The sequence below is a fragment of the Scardinius erythrophthalmus genome (genome assembly GCF_964197995.2).
Source record: "Scardinius erythrophthalmus genome assembly, chromosome: 12".
NCBI classification, from domain to species: Eukaryota; Metazoa; Chordata; class Actinopteri; order Cypriniformes; family Leuciscidae; genus Scardinius; species Scardinius erythrophthalmus.
Window position 1 is genome coordinate 12,732,449 of NC_138232.1, and position 22,025 is coordinate 12,754,473.

At 37.1% G+C, this 22,025-nt stretch overlaps 1 protein-coding gene across 2 annotated transcripts in view; it reads left to right on the top strand.

Moving 5' to 3' along the window:
- gabrg3 (gamma-aminobutyric acid type A receptor subunit gamma3) overlaps nucleotides 1-22,025 on the top strand; it is a gene marked incomplete at both ends in the record, with an annotated part of 132,628 nt that overhangs the window by 96,064 nt on the left and 14,539 nt on the right. For both annotated transcript variants that reach the window (XM_081380092.1, XM_081380093.1), the window contains one exon: nucleotides 7,474-7,556. In XM_081380092.1, coding sequence (XP_081236218.1) covers nucleotides 7,474-7,556 — 83 coding nt within the window. The remainder of the gene's footprint in view (nucleotides 1-7,473; nucleotides 7,557-22,025) is intronic.

Below are 22,025 nucleotides of genomic sequence, written 5' to 3' on the forward strand. Positions count from 1 at the left end.
ATTTGTTTATATTTTTTTAATAAAGCACCAGAGAGATAATGTGCTAACACCACTGTAGACATTACTAATGAGAGCAGTAATGTGAATTACAGTTTATGCCTCTGGCACTTCTCTTTATAAATACATATGTATCATCACGGCAGACTGGGGTGCACATGAGAAAGCATCATTTGCTTATAGCAAACTAACACTGTTGAGAATGTAAGCAAATGGTTCACAGATTTTCTTCAGCAGTGAAGTATTATCCCTGGGCCGGCTAGAGCCCAAAGCTGCTAGTTAACAACATCAAGTTACAAAATGCGTAAAATCTTTTTCTCGCTTGAACTGCAGTGTCAAGTTGAGGATTTCAACTTTGATTTGAAGAGAAAATCGGAAATGTGAAAAATGTGGGTCTGTCACATGAAACTTGTCTACTATTGTCTCTTCATAAGTCTAAAACTACTGCTGCAGTTTTCCAAATATAGTCAGATGACTGGGTGTCCAGTGTCCACTGAAGCCGACTCTGCCCTAGTTATTCACACACACTACATTGCTTGTCATGTCCGTTTCAAGCTGTCCCATCAGGAAAGCTCACCCCTATGAGAACAACAGCAAGATCAAAACCTTGTCTGCTTAGGTACAATCATAATTTAAAGGCCATGTGTTCAAATAAATATACTGAAAGAAAGTTGGCACAATGAAGCACTTTCACAAGAGTGAGAGTCAAATCTGATATGCTGTACAAAACCATGAATGCATGTATATTGCAGTTAGCCTGCATCAATTACAAAGAAGTCCATATTTAGTAAAATTACACTATCATTCAAAAGTTTTGGTTGGTAAGATTTAAAAAAAAACATATCTATATTCTTTTTTTAAATCACTAATGCTCACCAAGGCTGCATTTACTTGGTCAAAAATACAGTAGAAACAATAATATTGTAAAATATTGTTACAATTTACTATAACTTTTTTCAATTTAAATGTATTTTAAAATGTCATTTATTCCAGTAATTAATTCTCAGTGGCCTTTACTTTAGTCTTCAGTGTCACATGATCCTTCAAATATCATTCTAATATGCTGATTTGATGTCCAAGTAACAAAAACAGTTGTTCAATATTTTTGTGGATGCTGTGGATAGATACTTTTAATAGAAAGTTCAAAAGATCAGCTTTTATTTGAAATGTAATCTTTTTATGATTTATTGATGAATCTAAGTACCCATTTCGGTAACACTTTATAATAACTGCACACTATTAATCATTAGTTAAGCATTAGTTAACAGTTCATTCATCATTTATAAAGCATTAATAGACATTAATAAGCAGTTTATAAATACGAATATAAATGCTTAAATTTTGATTTTTAGCATATCTATAATGTGTTTAATAATTGTATTTTCATAATTTATTAATGATCCCTTTATCATTTTTAAATAAAGTATTGCATTATTTACAAACCAGTTATTTAGGTGTTGTCATTGATTCATAAGATCACTTAGAAAGTGTAAGTAAATGTAGTAAATCCAGGTAGTTATAAAGCATTTATTAGTGATCAGTTAACTAGCCTATTTGTGTGAGCTCATCTAAAGTGAGGACTAGTTATGCTTTGTAAAGCATTTACAAAGGAGATTTAACCATTAGACTGACCACTACTAAATGCTTTATAACTACCTGATTTAACCATGAATTACAGTAGAAATACATGTTAATAAAGCATTTATTAACACACTAAGTAACTATTACTATATGTCTGAATAATAAGATGTATGAATGTACATTTAAATAGTTTATTAATCATTTACTTGCACTTTCCAATTGATCTTATGAACCACTGACAAAACCTAAATAACTGGTTTGTAAATAATGCAATACTTAATTTAGAAATGATAAATTGATCATTAATAAAGTATGAAAATACAATTATTAAACACATTATAGATATGCTTTTAAATCAAGAATACAGCATTTATAACTGTATTTATAAACTGCTTATTAATGTCTATTAATGCTTTATAAATGATGAATTAACTGTTTACTAATGCTTAACTAATGATTAATAGTGTGCAGTTATTATAAAGTGTTACCCTTTCGGGTGCTGTTTTAGGAAATGTCAGCATTCTTGGAATGCCTCTTGTCCAAGAGAAACAAATGTAATTGTTAAAGAAAGCTATAACTCTGACTTGTTTTGTTGCATTATTCACCTTATGCGTAAACATGTTAATAAATCTTTTTATATAGCTTTCCAGACCTATGCTAAATACTGTATACTTTCAGATTATCAAGTACTACTGAAAGTGAAGTTAAAACAACAACATACAAACACAGAACAAACAGTGCTCTTTTAGCGGCAGAGAAGTATTTTAGAAAAACAGCTCCCTGGTTAATGCATCTCAGGCAGGGCGATGGCCTATTCCGGTATCTCTCAGCAGCCTGAAGACCACAGCGTCTATTTGGACCAGTGGACATTTCACAGGCCAGTGGAGAGACTACATCATGCCGTCTCCAGTGTTCCGTGAAATATTTCCTTGGCAACAGGAGAAACAGCGTTGATGCTGAGGGGCAAATTCTACGGATAAAGCCAATCTGGAACAAAGGCTAACTAGATGCTCCCATATGGAGCTCATGATCGATATTCAGTGACACAGCAGACATGCAGCAGTGGTATTTAGGAGGAGTGTGAAGAGAAAAGGGTAGTGCAGACTACGAAATGTCACTCTCTGTTTTAATTGCAGTCATCGGAGCTTTGAAGTAAACAATGCTGGATTTTGCGAGTACTGTAAGCTTTCTGAGCTGCAACGCACAGAGCTTAATGGCACGGATTCAGGTCTGAGCTGAGAAATGCGAAATTTGATTTGCCATACCTCTCCATAATGCTTAATATGTGCTGTCGGGCCGTTTGTTTACCAATATGGCAATTTACCATGATGGCTTCTTTGTCACATTTGCAAAGGCTAAGGTTGTAACTGTAAGCCAATTATCCACTGGCTATGTTACCCGCTGAAGCAAGGGATTGTGTTTGAATAGCCAACGGAGCACTGTGTGTCTGCTTGTCTATTCATTTCATATGCTCAAGAAACTATCCACCAATTTTTCTTGCAGGAGTTGGAATTTACCTATAATCTACTTGATGTGTATTTATCATATTACTGTTTACAGACTTCAGAATAAGGGGCAGGCACAGTTAGTGTCTCAACCCATGAAACGATAACTAGCTGGAGAGATTGTACACTGTAAACAATTGCTGTAAAAAAAAAAAAACGGCCAAATTTTGACAGTAACATGCTGTTTTCCATTAAAACAGCAATATACAGTAGAACAAATGCATTCTGGGTGATATTTGTCATTTTCGAGAAAGTAGCCTGCAGGAAAATACTGTGAAATAACAGTGCTCAAAGTCGACACTCAGAGGCTGTGTTCCAAATCACACCCTATACCCTCATTCACTATTCCCTACAGTAGTTCACTAATATAGTCCACTTGACTGAGTGAATCATTTCTTAGTTATTTTAATTAAATTTCGAAGTTAATTCAGACACCGATGAAAACAGAGGTTTAGATGTCATTTTATTTTCATTACCATGATGATGGTGATCAGTGTTTGCTTTAGTTGGGCTCTTGACCCTTGACTTTTGAACATTAGTTTTTTCTTTGGCTGTGGTAGCTGTGTCTTTAAAATACATTTGCTATGGCAAAAAAGCTGAAAGAAAACAGGATCAGATGGTTGTTTGTTAATGGTCACAATCATCATCTAGTGGCCTCACTGATCTCTTTTACTGTCTAATGTATTTACTGTATATGGGTGATGTTTTTTTTATTTTTGATTATGGTATCACTGTGATTTTGTGTTGACTTTTAGTAGCGTGTTTTGTGATGGTTCAGATTTGGTTTTATCTTTTTTGTTGATTGACACCATTGTTTAGATTCATTGGCTGATTCTTGATGTCTGTGTGTGTCTGACTGAAGCCATAGTTCCAATTTCTTTTTCAAGAAATCAGTTCAAAATCAAAATCAGTTCAAAAACTGATTGCGCATCACTGTTTGATCTTTTGCTGTAGTTTCACAGTGTAGAAACAGTTTAAAATTAAAGGGTTAGTTTACCCAGTTCTCAAGCATGCGTCGTGGCGCTCTCGTGAACTCACGTCAGAGGCCCACACAAAAGAAAATGAATAATTGAATAAAGTCGTTATTTTTGTTTATTTTTGCGCACAAAAAGTATTCTTGTGCCTTGATAAACTTAAGGTTGAGTCACTGTAGTCATTTGGACTATTTTAACGATGTCTTTACTAACTTTTCTGGGCCGGCAGATGCAATTACATAGCAGTCTATGAAGGAGTGAGCCAGCTCTCAGATTTCATCAAAAATATCTTAATTTGTGTTCCTAAGATGAACGAAAGTCTTATGGGGTTGGAACATTGGTGATGCAAACATTATGTGATGACATCATAATCAGCAACACCCAATCTCATTTTGGTTGGCTTTGTTTCCGTCACAACAAATGTGTCTTAAAAACACACAGTTACAGCAACCAAAGAAAAACTAATGTTAAAGTCAAGGTTCAAGAGCCCAACTAAAGTAAACACTGATCTCCATAATGGTAACCTCAAATGAAACAAAACAATGTCTCTGTTAATTCTCAATAGGAAGTTCTGTAGACAAATGAAAATATAAATAAAGTCAATCTGGTTAGTAATAAGTGAAGCTGCTAATGCTATTTTTTGGAGTTGTTTAATCCTCCTCTGCTGAGATCTTCAGATACAGTATGTAATGTCTTCTGTGGCTGAAGTCAGTTGTAGTTCTTGTGTTTTGTTTTTTTCTGTTCTTGTTGTTCCTCTGTCCTTCAGTGATTCTGCTTGTTAACATCAGGTGTTCATCACTAATGCTCAATAATTAGTTAATTAATCACTCAATTATATAATTAACTTCAACACTGCTTCAGTGTTACTCCAACACTCTGTTGTGTGGACAGACAAGTATTAATTTAAAACTGAACATTTTGCAAAGTGGTTAAAAGGGTTAAATGTGTCAAATAAAAAAAAAAACAGAGTGAAGCGTATTTTAATCAGTAATCACCTGTAAATTTATTTACAGCATAAAACTGTAGAAAAACAGATATTTACTGGCAACCACAGCTGCCAGTCGATTACCGTAAAATCAAGTAAAAACAGTAATATACTGTAAAATGTTACCCTGGTAATCCAGAGTTCTCGCGAGAGCACAAGTTGAATTTGCTCAGCAAGTTTACTCTGGCGTCGAGTAATGATGCTCATTAAATATGCCCTTGTATCCGAGCTGCACCAATCCCATTGGGTTATCTGATATAGGCGGGCCAGAGGCAAGCTAAACAGATGACGACAGCGCTGTGAAGTCGAAGTCATTATTAAACATTGCAAGATGGCTATGGATGAACACCAGTTGTTTGAAACGGCTTTGGCCGCTACAATGAACAAGTTAGACATGGCTTTTTATCTAAAAGAGGAACAGAAGACGGCGCTCAAATCGTTCCTTTGCTAAAAGGACGTTTTTGTTGTTTTGCCGACCGGATACGGCAAGAGTCTAATCTACCAGTTAGCTCCACTGGTAGCTAAGCGTATGGGGCTTGTTGTGATTGGTCATAGTGTTATCCAATTGCATGCAGTGAGATTTTCAAATGCATGCTTGGTGCCGCCCCTCGAGCTGGCTGATTTTCATTAGTCGATGCCAGACCATTAATCTTTTAGATTTAGGTCTGGATTTCCAGGCTAGTAAAATGTAACAGTCAGATTTACTAAACGAAAGAAGTTAATTTCACTGAAATATTAGTGAAAGTTCATAGAAAAAAGTTGCAGTCAATAACTGATAAGGAGAGTAAATATTAAACTGAAGTGTTTTATGTGTTTTTGCACAAGATGATATAGGAGAGATCTGTTAGTTTAATTAATTAGTTTTGTGGGTCACCATTGTGCTGGAGAGTAGAGCCTGTGCTTCAGTCAAAGATGAGCAGAGAAATACTGATGTTATGCTGCCTGTTGCTTTATTTAAAAGCAGTAACTGTGTCGTTGCTGATGCAGTGACAATCTCCTTGCTTAGTACATTAGCACATACATGCGTGCTATTGTTCGCTAAATACAAACAAAAGATTTTAGTTAAAGTCATGTTTTTAATGAATTCACTATTACACATTAGGTGTTTGCAGTTTTATTTTAAGAGATATTCATTTTCAGTGGACTCAAATGAAGTTCACAGTAATATCAGTATAAATACTAGTTTTTAAACTCAAACTGTTTGAAGCAATCGGTTTCCCAAATTAAATGAGTTACCTTTCATGGTATTTTTTTACGGTAGCATACTGTAAAAAAGGAGAGCTTTAAATTAATGGTAAAGGACTGTAAATTAACAGTACATTGCTGGCAACCACAGCTGCCAGTAGATTACCGTTATTTTATAGTGCAGTTTTTTACAGTAAAATGACATTTTCTCTTTTCACAGTACCACTGTTTTTGTTTTTGTTTTCCATTTAGGTGTTTTATTATTATTATCCATTCATTTTTTTTCTTAAAATAATGAATTTTCTCTTGCATATTAGCAAATTCCATCTTTATTTTTTGTAACTGGTATATCTAAAATCTGACGTAATTTTTAATGGGACCACGGAACTTTTTGAAATGTCATGTCAAAACTGATTGGCTGACACTAGCCGATTCAAAAGCAGGCTCACTAACAGACAGGGAAAAATATTCCAAATAAGATCATTTCACACTTTTATGAGCCCTCAAAAATAATTGAGCACAGGTTCAACATCAAATACGTATTTATATGTTTCTTATTTCATCAGAATACTATACATGTCAAATTAGATTTTTATTACCAAATGGTGTAGTTACAGTATCTACCAGACTGAGTTTACTTGGCAATGCTAACTATAGCCAAAATACAGGTAACAGAATGACTACATACAGTAGATATACAAATGTCAAGGATAGGGAATAATTATATTTCTGTGTCGTATGATTAACAGTGTCATCCTTATTTCTGCTATATGGTTAATAAGCATGCAGTCAACACAGCTGTGGTTCATTATATTCTTCCTGTGGGATATAATAATTAAAACTTTAAATCCTACACTAATGTATGAAACAGATGCTTCAAACGTCAGTGATTTCACCTGAGTGTCACTTGCTGGGATGTCAGAGAATTAAAAAGAATTAAACCTGTTTCCGAGTAGACATCTGTCAAACAACCTTCTTCAAACTGCCAATTTCTCATCCTGAAAATTGAAAGTGAACCAAGTGTCCCTCATGAGAACAACAGCTGATGTATACTGTAACAAAATGTCATGAATCAAAATGGAATCATCAGCTCCTTTTTTGTTTGCTTAAGTAAAATAGGATTTAGTTATTTCACTTACAGCAAATGCCATGGCCATGTCTCTTTTATTGTGCACTGCCCTTCTGCTTTATGTTGTGCTTTATATTCTTTTGCATTGTAAATGTATGTTGCTTCTTCTCTTCATAGATTGACCATAAACGCAGAATGCCAGCTTCAACTGCATAACTTTCCTATGGATGAGCACTCCTGCCCACTCATCTTCTCCAGCTGTGAGTATCTCTTCCTTTTAGTCTCCTCGGATCCACAACTTTAGATTTCCATTTCTTTTCTCCTTTGGTTGTTTTGTGAATGTTTTGGTTTGTTATTTGTTCTTTGTGCAAGACAACCTTGCGCATTCAAGTTGCTACAACAATATCAATATGCCTTTTGAAATGCTTCATTTGAAGCTTATCAGAGTACAGTGTTGCCAGGGTTACATATTGTTGATAATCTTTTAATTAATTACACTATTTAACACTATACACTATAAAAGTGTTTTAACAGTGGTTTAATTTCACAACGGTGATAAACAGTGCCTAAGTATACGGCAAACATGATCGTTACCTGGCTGTCACCAATGACGGCAGGTCCTGAAGACGGCGGTTACATTGGTGCCGTGACCCTGGTGGGGACCCGGTGAGGTTTAAGAGATGAGTTTAAAAGAGGTCAGCTGGTGAGAGCTGTGGGTAAACCTCACTCCCCTGATCTCAAGAGGCGCATTAGTGACAGACACTAGATGCTGTGGTCTTCAGCGTCCTTGTTAGCACACCCACCTCCCATGCGCTGGTTTGAATCCTGCTCAAAGCGGGGCGAGTAGAATCAGATGGGTTACAGGTGCATATAGGCTACTTTGATCTTTTTGAATGGTCAAAGCATTTCTCACTCCGTTGCCTTTTATGTTGTAAATGTTCAGTTTAGAAGAACAATATGCCCTGGAATGTCTTTGAAATATTCACATATCTTCACAAACAAGCAAGAAATGTTCTGAAAAGCCACTATAGGATTCGATTATATTACATTTCTCTCATAACAACAACACCAATAAAATTCGCATCCTATTGTTTGATTAATGGCAGTTAAACCAGTCTTGCCACAAAAGCAATTCAAACTCTATTTGGCAATATTTCACCTGTGAAAGGGGCATTTATATTGGAGTCACAACAGCCAAAAAAAATACTGTTTAATTTTAAAGGTGCAAAAGGAAGGAAATTGTCAATGAAAAAGTATATTATGACTGTTTTGGCATAAAAGAAAATACATTATATATGGACTTCAGGGGAAATAATTTGAGGAAAAGGTACAATATGGCCCCTTTAACTGAGAAAGACAATCAGAAGTGATATTTAGCCTGTAAAATCGGATTTTATGGATAATATTGCAAGAGCACATTTCTGATGGTAGACATGGTATTGCTGCTGGGAATGTGTCACAGCTGATTAGGATTTCACGCTTTATGATGTAATGTTTCATTTTTGCTCTCCATATATTCTCTTATATAGAAACTAGGCCATGGATTTCATTGCATGTATGCACCAAGGGCACAGATAGGCTGGTAATTACTCTGCATGTCCGATGGGCTCTTGAAAGCTGGCTTCATTAGTAGGGTGTCATGAATGACATTACTCAAGGGTGATTGGTAATGGGTGATGCATCTGTGGTGTTAAGAGTCCAGACAAAGAAGGACATAGGTAAATTGGAAAAGTTTGTGTCCCTGGGTAATATGATTTCTCACCTCTGTTTCTACCCCTAATTCACACATCAAGGCTCTCTGCTCTTCTGGAAATTTGTGGAGCCATGCTCAGAATGACATACCGAACCAACATCCATTTACAGAAAACTATGTGTTACATCATGCCCATTTTCAGCAGTATCTAAAATATTAGAGATTGTGTGGAAAGCACTAACCAAAGATGTTCTTTCACAAATGAAAGTTTTATTGAGAAAGACACTTTATAATGAATGTTTAATGGTTGAGAGAGGGAGTTGAATTCAAATATAATTTTAACAAATTAGCAGATAATTATTGATAGTCGACTTCAGACACTACTGTATATGGCATGAAAACATTTGTGTGTGTGTTGTGTGTTTACTTATTGCTGATAATTAGTTTTGATTTGATTTGATTTGATTTTTGATTTGAAATATGTTTTAAAGCTTGGTCTTGACTTTACTGAGTTAAATCACTGAAGAAAGTCCTACATCTAGAAATATTTGAGGGTTGCTCTTTCATTGCCATGGAAACTTTTGATCTCAGTCTTTTAGTTCTTTTGGCAAATAGTTTGTGACATTGCTGATATCTCTTCCTTACCAGGAGGTATTAAAGCAGGTTCCAGGGGCGTTGGGAAATTTTTGATTTTGCCATGCATGTAAAATTTATAAAGGGGATAATAAATGCTTAATCTATTGAGAGCCCAATTTTTTGTTTTAAATGTATTTATTTCTTTATTTTTATCATGATTATCTCATGACACATATATCTAGATATTTCTGCAACAGCTTTTTTGTCTCACTCAAAAGGAATAATAAAAAATGTTAATAATGGTCATTGTAGTTATGCTAATAATAATGTTAATATGCAGTATAATACAAGTTCAAAGAAACACATTTTTGCTTTGGTGTCGATGAAGAGGTACTTGATTCTTACTGATGGGGCTATGAGGTATACCAAAAATGTCTGCTCTATTGACAACAATTGATATATGAATGGTATTAAGTAAGTTCATACTTTAAACAAGAAAAATATCTGCCAATTGGGTAAGATAAATAAATGTAATTCTAAAGGAAAATTCTTCTTACCCCATTGACTGATATTTTTCCCCTTTTAAGCATAAATTCACCACATTTTGAACATTTTTGAAAATAAGAATTAATGCAAAATGTCACCATGAGGATAATAATAAAGACATTTTGTGCGCTGTGTGTGTGTGTGTGTGTGTGTGTGTGTGTGTGTGTGTGTGTGTGTGTGTGTGTGTGTGTGTGTGTGTGTGTGTGTGTGTGACTGGTTTAACCTACATATTGAGGACCCACCAAAGTCCTTATTAGATTTGACACATTTCTTCAAATGAATGTTGTTGCTCTCAGAACAATTAACACAGCACACTAAGCACACTCTTATGTTGACAAAAGTTGAATATTCACTGCATAATGAAGCACTGTTTAATGCATTTATTAAAAGTGAATGTTATCATCAAAACTACAGATGTGTTCTCTATTTTTAATAACATATTCAGCTATAGACACACAAAAACACTAATGAAAATACATGTTTATTGTAAAGTTTTTCAATGAGGGGTTTTGTTATACAAGTTTTTCCCTCGGCCCCGAAAATTACATACACAAACATGCAGTAAATGTTTACTGTTGTACAGTACTGCAATCACTGAACTTTATTGATCACGCCTCTAATTTACATCTGGCCAGAGAATTTCATCTACATCAAAAAATATATTATTTTCATGGATTATGGGAGGGAAAAATTGTGAATATTGAATACATGGTTCTTCTGCCTCAACATCTCCACAGGCCTCTTCCATTTTGGTTGGTGGTATTGATTATCAATGACATGCTCTTATTCCATTGAAAAAAAACATGGTCATCCTCAGTGTTCTTGAACTTCAATTCTGAATTTTTTTTGAGAAATTTACAGAAGTTGCTACTTTAAGGCTTTCTCAAAACTACAAATCAGCAATCATCGTATAGTACAATACTCTTAAATATAGATGTGAAATGCCATAGTAACACTTTGGATCTGTTTGCTTCTCTCAAGAAGCCATGATTTATTACATGGTCAATTAGTGTGAATATCATTACATTTAAAAAAGTCTGTACCTTCTACTGTACGTCTCTTCACTCCTCTTCCATCCTGCTTTCTTTTCATTTCTTCTTACAATTTCTCCTCTTATTCTTTCTACTAAACCAATGTCCTCCACTTTACCTATCTCTTCACCCTCTCATTTTCCCCTTTCTACTCTTTCTATGCCCTCTCCTTTTTCTATGCACTCTCTTCTTCTCTCCCCTCCTATCTTTCTACCTGTTCCACTCTTCCTCTCCTCCTCAACTCTCTCCACCACCTTCCACTCTTCCACCTTTCTTTTCCCCTTCTCGTGCTTATTTTCATTCTACTTTTATTTTATTTTAGTTGTATAACAATGTTTGTTACTTTTTAAAATAGTTTTTATAGTGAATGCAATTGTGATAGCTGTGTAAACAATTAGAAAGATTGCATGTCTTGTGATGTGTGTCTATTATTAACCAAGAAGATACTAGTTTGGGGCTAAATTAAATCATTCCATGTGCAATTGAGAATATGAAAAATGACAGTTTTCTGTGATGGGTAGGGTTAGGGGCTAGAAAACGTCATTAGCTCAGTATAAAAACCATTAAGCCTTTGAAATGTCCTTATAATGATACAGTAGGTGTACCATCAGGGGAAACAAACAGATGGTTAGCTTTTATATAGAAATAAAAAATATTTGAATGCTCCTTGACAATTTTGCATTCACAGGTGATTTGACAAACTTGAATGACTTGGCATTTGTGGAGTGTCTGTGTTCAGAAACTCACCCTTTTCAACTGTCTTTCATGCTTCTGCAGGGGAATCTTCATTTCTGACAGAGATCATTCAATAGAACATGATTTAATTCTCATGGTTTGAAGATGTTTGAAGATGGCTTCATTAGTGGTATTACAATGGGAATATCCTCGGCACTTCACCTTATCACGTATTGCCACTCCCAGATTGCTCCGGGAATTGCTTCAGTGTAGGTATGAATTTAGATCACTGAAGGAATCACCTGCCTGATGCTGTGAATCACAATCGCTGTGTGAGTTTGAATTGAGCCGAAATGCCGATGTAGAGATGTCAGGACAGCATTGTATGTAGCTCATAAGAGATGTCGTAGACCCCTACCCTCTCCTCACCGTCCAGGGATGCATCTTTATGACATCATTTATGCCTTGCAAACCAACTGTCTTCTCTGTTTTGCCTCTGCACACTGCTGTCTTTGGCACTGGTCCCTAAGATGCAGAAGTTGGACAATATGCTTAAACCAAATGTGTTACATTTTCCTGATCTATAATATCAGATAGTTAATTTTTGCACTGAAACGTTTGGATCCAGCAAAACTTGGACATCAGGGGGACAAATATTTGCCATAAACTTGAAATAAATGTCATGATCAATTGCCCTTTAAATATCAGGGGATAATAAAATGTAACAGTCATTAGTAATTTCCAATAGGGTCTGTGTCATTCTGAATTAATATATATATATATATTTTTCATTTGCCTGACAACATCAAAGTAGATACTTGGTAGACCTTAATCAAGCTGGTTAGGCCTAATACACAGCCAGTAAAAACATTCCATTTGCCAGATCTTATTTGACAAAACTTCATTGAAGAAATTTGCATTTTGTGCGTGTGTGGTGGCAGCAGAAGAAGCAGTAGTAGTCAATTTCAATTCCAGCAGACATTTTCTATATAAATATAAAACCACTATCCCACTTTTGCTGATCACCTGTCCCACTTTGCACAATCAGACTTTATTTGACTGCTGAAGTACATGTTTACACTTCCTCTGATGGATGCATAATGAAGTTTTGTAGTATGATGTGATGTTACTACTTGAGATGTCAGGATGGAGATCAGGAATCAGGTATTATATGATGATGTAATTCAGTTGAGGCTTCTTGACAGAGGATGTGAGTAATGTTTCTTTTTTTGGTATTTTTAGGGATAATTTTAATTCTCTTTGTCTAATGGCCAGACCTTCTCCGTAGGGCCTCTAAAACACAGTAAAGGTCCGACTGTTCACTGTTGAGGAAAGAGCCATATTAAGCAATCCCTCAAGCTTCAGGACCCCCTTTTCTTCCTCTAAGCTACTTTCTTCCATTTCCCTGCTGCATTTGGCATTTGTTTTTGAGAAACAGGCGCAGGGTTTCCAAGCCTTGCATTTTGAATTCAATTGATATGCAAATGAAGGTTAATGCCCATCAGGCAGGACCTTGCAGACCTTTTCATGTTAGCGGCCACTAGAAGCGAATATACTCGGACTGAAATGCCTCCCCTGTACCAGTCACAGAGAAAACGGTCCCCCATCTGCACCCAAGAGGAGCAGTTTGCCAGAAAGATTATTTTAATATTTCACACCTCGCTGCCCAGCACAGCAGCTTGTCCTCTAAAGCATATTTAACAGACTCAAACATACAGTGCTATAGTCTCTGTGTGCATAAACAAACAGACAAATGAAACGCTCCCTAGCCAGTGTGTCTGTACCTGCCCTGCAGGGAACGAGGAGCTTTCAGGTGTTTAACAGACCTGACACCAGGCATCAGGTTTGTCTGCTCTGGTCCGGTTGAAACAAGAAACGAGAGCAGTGGGCACTTTTCTACCCGTGTTTATCACCTGCCTCCTGGCTATGACCTTTCACTATTTAAAAGTGGCATTATTATTTTCATATGGGCCTCTTGTCTTTTATTTCATCAGACAGTGAAGTGAGGCTGGAAAAAGGATGCAGGCCTGACTCTTAACTGTAGACTTATAAAAAAACACACACACAGTGTGTGTGTGTACAGGTTTATATTACATTGTGGGGACCGAATGTCTCCACAAAGATACAGTAGTAAAACCTTAGATCACCTACATTGTGCAGACCAGCCAGCCATACTAAATTATGTTTTGTTTTTTGTTTTTGTGTAAAATGTAAAAATGCAGAAAGTTTTCTGTGATGGGTAGGTTTAGGGGTAGGGAAGACAATAGTGTCGTTATTCAAGACAATAGTGTCATTATTCAGAAAAATATGACATCTGCAATTGCACATTGCATCACAGCAAAGTATGATTTGTGTTGCAGTGGAAGAATAAACAAGGCATAATTCAAATGGAACAAGTATGTACACACTTTCCATACTATAATGGTCACTACAAAGGCACATTATTCAGATAAAGTAATACCTGGTTGTGTCCATGCATCATGCATAAAATCCATCAAGACATATGACCTAAATACCGTTTGGAGACCTGTTGAAAAGTCATTGGTCATGAAACTCTACACAGTCTGTAATGAAGATAGATGGATTGTTCAGACTGATTTAAAAGGTGGGAAAGTGCTGTGTGTGCTTGCAATTCCTGCAAAAAAAAAAACACCTTTTGTGGCCCTAACCGATGGGAGCTGCTTTTCATGCCGCACAGAATTACCTTAGTGCCATTAACTCATCGAATTGCTTTGGCTTCCCTTCATGGATTCGCTTGAAGGGGAAGACATAACCATTTCCATCAAAGCCTTTTTACTCTGCATAGAGGCAGTTATGAATGCTCTGATGGCACTTCACTGAGACATGCCCGATCATTTATTGGTCATTTTCAAAGGATGGTCAAAACCAGATCTAGAGAGATGTAGGGGTTATTAACGGAGAATATTTCAGAGAATAATTTGCTCACATTAATGTTCGCAATAATGTGTAAGAATGAAGAAGCGACAGGTTACACAAAATGATGAAGATATTTGGAAATTATAGGAAGTGACTAACCAGTATGCAAAAATTCAGCTCACAAAATAATAATAATTTCTAAAATCAAATTGACTGGCAGCTTTTTTAGCAACTTTTGCTTCTGCTGTGCAACACATAAATCATAATAAACCTTGTGTCTTTTATTAGGAAATTTAATAGGAATTCTTCTATTAATTTGTTTTATTGTGGTTACATCTCTATATTTTCAATGTTTCAAATGTTGTAATAATGTCAACTTCAAAACATCTTTTCTCATTCAGTTTAATGATCCCTCAAGTAATTTATGGAATCAAATCACTGTCATAATCCAAACTTAAAAGGTCTGTGAAATTAGAGGACCTGCCTATTATCTTTACTTACACAACCATCAAAGGCTTGCAAACATAAAGGTGATACAAATTTAAAATAAAATAAAAAGTGATGACAAAGTTTATGCAGCTGAAAGTTTTAAATGAAAATGGTATATATTTGACAAAAAATAAAAGTAACACTCTTATTTTCAAGCTTTGATTTAAAAGGCAATCAGTCATATTGTGAGTTGAACAAAGGGAGGATGTTATGTTTCAAATTGAGCAGCACACTCAGACACCAATTATAGTGCAGATCTAGGACAGAATCAGTTCATTAAATAAAGTGGGAATTTTTAAATGATGATAGGGACTGCTGTGATTACCGTTTGATCATGCACCTCTTCTGTTTGAAACAAAGCTTTTTATTTTAACTCTGTCTCTTAATGCCTATATGTCAGAGGAGTTGGTGAAGATGAATGATTAAGGATTGCTGGGAAGTGGGAAAAAATGTCCTCAAGTAGAACTAGATCATGTTAATGCACACAAAGGTAGATTACAAACAGCAAATGTTGGCGAAATGAATGCCCGACCCACAATAAAAGCTCAACCCAATAGTAAAGTTGCTGCATATTGGAACTTCAATACAAAAGAAGAATACCAAAGAAGTCCAAACAACATGATTGGACACCATTGATCACATCTTTTGTGTTCCACAGAGGAAAGTCAATCATATAGTTTTGATGATTAGAAAATTAAAAAGCCATTAGCTGCTTATTTCTCATTCTCTGCATCATTGAAAATTGCCTTTTGGTTTGATCATTGTCCAGATATAGCATGTCATTTGTTTTAGCAGAAGATCTGCAGAAAACCTTAATTTGCCAGCAGGACTTTTGCTTGCCAAATTAAAATTGTTCACAAGTTTGAGCACTTGAATTGGTTGAAAAGAAAGATTGCTACCTCATGTTAAATTATTTGTGCATAACCTAATTAAAATTATATGAGCTGAGCTTTTGTCATTTTATGGTTATGCCACCCCCATCTGTCTGTCCCCACAACATTTTTAAAACAAAGTGATGCCTACAATATGTCTGTTTCTCGCTGTTACTCACATTAATCCATACCTGCGCTAGCATGCTGTCATAACTTATGATTTAGCTCTTTTGTGCCAGGTCATAATATCCTGATCATTTTACTTGCAGAAACATGTACAGTAATTTGCTTGGAAAATGCGTGACTTGTGTGATATTGCTTTTACTCAACAGTTCAGGAAATAAGAATATTGTGTAACTTACATTTTAGACTCAATGCCAGTTACTTTTCCATTTTTTTTTTTTTATCTGACAATGAAAATAGTTCCAAAAACAAAGCTGCAGCAGATCTGTTTCTCATTTTGCAAGCGACACACAGTAGGCGGCATTTCATTCCAGAATGAATCAGCGTTTTTTAACAAAACGGTGAGTGAATGATTCAATGACGCACTGATAAAAAAGTCACTTGAATTGTTCCGGAATTAATCAAAATGTTTGAATGAATACAAATAATTCAATGATTCACTCATTAAGACAGTCACTTGTCGCCACCTACTGGTGATAATGTAACCTGCAGGAAGAGTCACTGAATATAAAGTGTATAAATAAAAAAGTTCTGGCATGAAACTCTAGATGGTGCAGGCTAATAGGTCCTTTAACTCACCTGTTCATAATCACATCGTTATCTATAGGGCGCAGCTGATTGGTTCCTGCCGTATTTAATAGCCAATGAGCTCGCTGCTCAACCTTCAAATACTTAGGTAGCATTTGCCTTAGCAGTGCAGCACACTTTCAGAAACTCTCCACCTTCCCCAGCTCCACCTGTATAAATCTGCGACGGGTAATTCATGTACGCTATATTGTACAGCTGCAGCATGTCTTACTTGCTCACAGCAGTGTGTCGTGTATGTATTGGCAGTAGCAAGTCCCGTACTTGCTCTGCTGCAGCAGCTGCAGTGTAGCAGATCTATTCCGCCAAGACCAAACATACAACAATGTCATATCCATTACCATGCCAATCAATCCGAGAGTTATGACAGAAATTGATATATTCATATAGTTCCCACAGCCAGGCTTACATTAAAATGCTTATTATTTTTAATTCACTCTTTCCTTTTTTGATTGTTTACTCTTTTTACTATTTTTTGGCTTGCCTGTGCACATTTTTATAACTCCTCTCTTCTTGTGTCCTCTGCGTGGCCCACGGCTACACTGAAATCCGTCTGCGACATCCATTTTCAGCAGATCTAAAACTCCCAAGTCATTTATCCTCAATAACCATCATGTTTATTTTCTTCTTTAGTACTTAAGGCCAAATCTGTCACACCATCCTTGACTAAAGCTATTGTTTTACCCATGTCTCAGCTGGTCTGAATGTGACTTTGTCTCTGTGCATATTCATGCAAATGTTGTATGCTAGCTGTCCTGATTATTGAGCGAAGAGGAGATGATTTTGCAATCTCTTTTAAAAATGTGTGACTAAAGAATTTTCTCGCTCTGCTTTTGTTGGTGAGATATAAAGCTCCACTCTGCTTGATTCCCCACATCTCTGTATCAATGGTGTCGCTCAAGATTATTTTCATTGCTGTATTTTTCTTCTCCCCCTTCTTGCTCATCAAATAACAAAAGACAGAGCTCATGCTAATTTTATTCAAATTGTATTTGGAGCTGCTTTTCATAAAGAAAGAACGTTTAATCGAAATGTATTAATATATCAAATATTGACACAGTATAATGTTATAAGTGTATATTGTTTTATAAGTTTAATTTATTTTTATATAGGGGAGAGCAGTGGATAATGTTTACACATTAAAAAAAAATGTTTGGTTTTTGCTTATTTATTTATTTATTTATTTATTTTCCACAAGCATCTTTGACAAATTACCATTTAATATTATTAATATTGCATACTGTTTTATCATAATATTATCATAATGACCCTAAAACCATAAATATATATTTTACTTAACTCGTTAAAAAAGGCTAGCACGCGTCCTTCGCCAGTAGGACTACGGCACACACACACAGGACAGGAGCTCTGCTCAACACCTAGGTGTGATTTATCTCACTAAAAAATATTTTAGGAGCATTTATGCTCAACACCTAGGTATGATGAATATCACTGAGCCCGGGCGGAAGCCAAGCGAAATGAATCGCAAGCCGGGTCTGAGGTACCGAATGAGGCCAGGCTGGGCTCGGTTGGAAGCGTTTTAGACTTTGACAAAACCGGACCAGGGCCAGGAACCACAGACGTACCCGAGGTAGGGCAGCGAGGTGGAGGACAGGAATCCGGCTCGAGAGGCCCGAAGTGGGATCTGAGTGTGCGGTGCAACACTTACCTGATTCCACTGGGTGGCAGGGGAAGTGTTAGAAGGCGGAAGACCCAGCTGCCAGCTGGCGAACAAGAGGGGGCTGAGGGGTGTAAGGCTTTACAGGGTCACACACCGTCAGACTAGCCCTCTTGGGGCCCAGGAACAGAGGAATTTACTCTTCTTTGAAGTGTGGGTACCGCCAGCTCCGTTTTTGGAGCCAGCGGTGGAACAGATACACACACAAACAAAGACTCCACCCGGCCCTCAACCGGGGGGAGGGAGTGGATGCCCAACTCCAAAGCACCCTCCTCCATCCCTGAGCGGCCCGCTCAGGAACGCTTTCGCTTGCCACCTGGCTTGGCAGCACCTAGAGCGGACTGGACGTCCGTACTGCGGCCGGCTCTATGCTGAGGCCTGGCTGGAGGCAGCTGCGGAGGCCCAGCAGAGCGGCAGCAGGGGAACACCCTCGGCAACGAGCAGGCGGAGGAACTGCCACCGGCGGCGGGGTTGACAGCAGCCAGCCGCCGGGGCAGGATGTGCCGGATGGCCTCCGTCTGCGCTTGGGTGGCAGAAAGATTCCAGTCGGCCCGATTCAGCATAGCTGATGTTTCTGGATCTGGCTCGGGCAACGTTACACTCCCAGAGGGAGATAACGCAGCTGAGTCATCATTTCCAGAGGTCAGCTCACCCTCTGATGCTGCAATCGGCATCCTGTCCCCTGGAGAAGCCCGAATGAAAACGGCTGGTCGGTCCATCACGCTCAACGGGGGTCCACCGCCTGCGATGTGATAGAGGAGTGAGGGGCCCACAGGGATTGGTAACCGGGCGGGGAAGCCTCACTATGATCCTCTAATCACCCATCCCACACGGCGCAGTAGCGAGGCGTGGTAATGGGGACTCCAACTTCACGCATGAAGGCAAGTCTCGATCACATCGCGATAGTCATATCCTCGCAATGAGAACATAAACTATCCACAAAAAGCTGCTTCAACGTGCTGCATATATACACACATACATTATATACACATATATAATACAAACACGTGAAACAACCATTGTGACCGTCCATATGGGGGGACAGGAAACGATCGCATCCAGAAACGTACGGGTGGAAAAGCATCTTGAAAAAGACGCAAACGCACTCATGTTTGCTCTTTCAGGAAGTGAAAAACTCTCACCAGTGCCGGAGCACACAGGGGAATGACCGCGGCAACTCTGAACAGTGAACTGAAAACAGTGAAGCACTCACTTTTCCGCCCTCTAACCAGCCGTCAGACAAACAAACACAAAGAGAAATTTGGTTGCTGTTAAAACAGCAGTTGAGAGCTCAAATCTCGCGATCACCGCTGCACTCACACTGTAGAACCATCAGCAGCTGGGAGAGTCTTCCTTGAAGAAGCACCGACACACTCGCTCGTTTTTTAAACTCAACAACACTCTTCAGAGACACATTCGAACGGCTCCGAAGCAAAAAGCAACTAATGCGTGCATCCACTTCCGTATATATACCCGCTCCGCGGGGCGGAGTGTGTGATGCAAGTCACGCACGCAAAATTTAATTTGCTCGTGCTCGCACGCTCGAAGACAATCGGCTCCCTAGTGTGATCCCATTCAGTCGACGTCGACTACGTCTGACGTTCTTGACTGAAAGGGAACAATGTTTTTGCTGATTAATATTTTTATGGGAACTGTGATACACTACCATTCAAAAGTAATGTTAAAAGAAATGAATACTTCTAATCAAGGTCACATTAAATTAATCAAATGTGACAAAGAGATGTCAATAGATTTATTTTCTTAAATATATATTATTTTAAACTTTCTATTCATCAAAGAATCACGGTAAGAATGGTTTCTTGAGTACCAAATCAGCATAATTGATTTCTGAAGGATCATGTGACACTGATGAATGGATTAATGATACTGAAAATTCATCTTTACCATCATAGGAATAAATAAAAATAATTCCAAATATATTAACATAGAAAACAGTTTTTTCATTTGCAATAATATTTCACAATAACTGTGAAGTTTGACTGTATTTTTGATCAAATAAATGCAGCCTTGGTGAGCATGAAATACTTATTTCAATAACATGAAATAAATAACCCAAACAATGTACATGAACATGGTAAAATGAAAAAGCAAACACCTTGGAAATGATACATTACAGTTTTTTTCGATTGCTAAACGACAGGGGGCACAATTGGAGTCACATGTGCAAAACTCTAACTACAGTCTGCACAGCAGCAGTTCATGTGGACCAAACTCTAGTTCGTTTTTCATTGCTTGAACACAGTTTTCAAAACTCTACACACTTATCCCATGACTTTAACCACAACCTGCACAACACTGTGGATTTACAGCACTTTGTTCAAATGCTAACACACTGCTGTCAAAACTGTGAACCACACATTCAAAACAGAATAGATTTCAGCCTTGTGCCTTTCAAACACTGCTGATTGCAATCTCAGCTGAAAGGCTCCCATACACAAAAGAAATATATTTGAAATATATTTTTGGAATATATGCAAATATTCAAAATTGGCCCAATAAATATATGTAAATATATTTCACACTTACAGTAACATCATATATTTTTGTTATATTTCAGAATATATTTCAAAATGATAAATATAAGTGACCAACAATGCAAATATATTTCAATGTATTTATATATATATATATATTTTTGACACTTTAAAATATATTTCAATATTTTTTTTCTGTATGGGTGGAGGTGGAAAGTGTTTGGTCACCACCCACATGACCAAATGTCTCTTTTGGAAGCCATGCGTGCCGGATGTGAGGACACAAGTTCAGAGGACTGCCAGGGATGGATAAGGCACTCCAGAAGGTTCTTCCCCAGGTGCATGGCAAGAGAGAACATTATATGTGATGTTGATGAAAACCTGTGGCCTGATGCTAGAGAGAGGCAGGATTAGCCCCTCAATTATATGTTCGAATTACAGTATGTACTTTTAGTTTCTACCTTTTTTTTTCTCATTACTGTAATTCCGTAAATTACTACAGACTATTGAAGCAAACTGTTAATTTTCATTTACCTTAAAGAATTGTTATGTTCTAAAAATTTAAATAAATCATGTGAAAGAATGTCACTCTTTTCTATGAAGAAAATATTACTTTGTATGAAGTCACTGAAATTGTTCAAACTGTAAAGATGAAAAGTTTGTATTTTCTGTATTGGTGTTTGATGCTAGTGTTTTTACTCTCAGTGTGTTCTGAGTGACAGTGTGTGTTATCTCAGTGAGGGTTGTGCATAGTGTTTGGCTGCACTGTGCCTGTTTTGAGACATGTGTTAAGAGTTGTGTTGCTTGGAATGAGTTTTGCAGGATGTGAACTGTTTAGCTCAGGTGACTGTTGGTAGTGCAGACTGTAGTTAGAGTTTTGCACATGTACAGTAGCTCCAGTTGTGCTCACTGTCGTTTAGCAATCGGAAAAAACTGTAATATTCATGCACACCCTCCCCGCGTAAGCCTTCCTGACAAAGAAAACATGTCTTACAAATTTAAATCAATATATTGTTTTATGTGAATGAG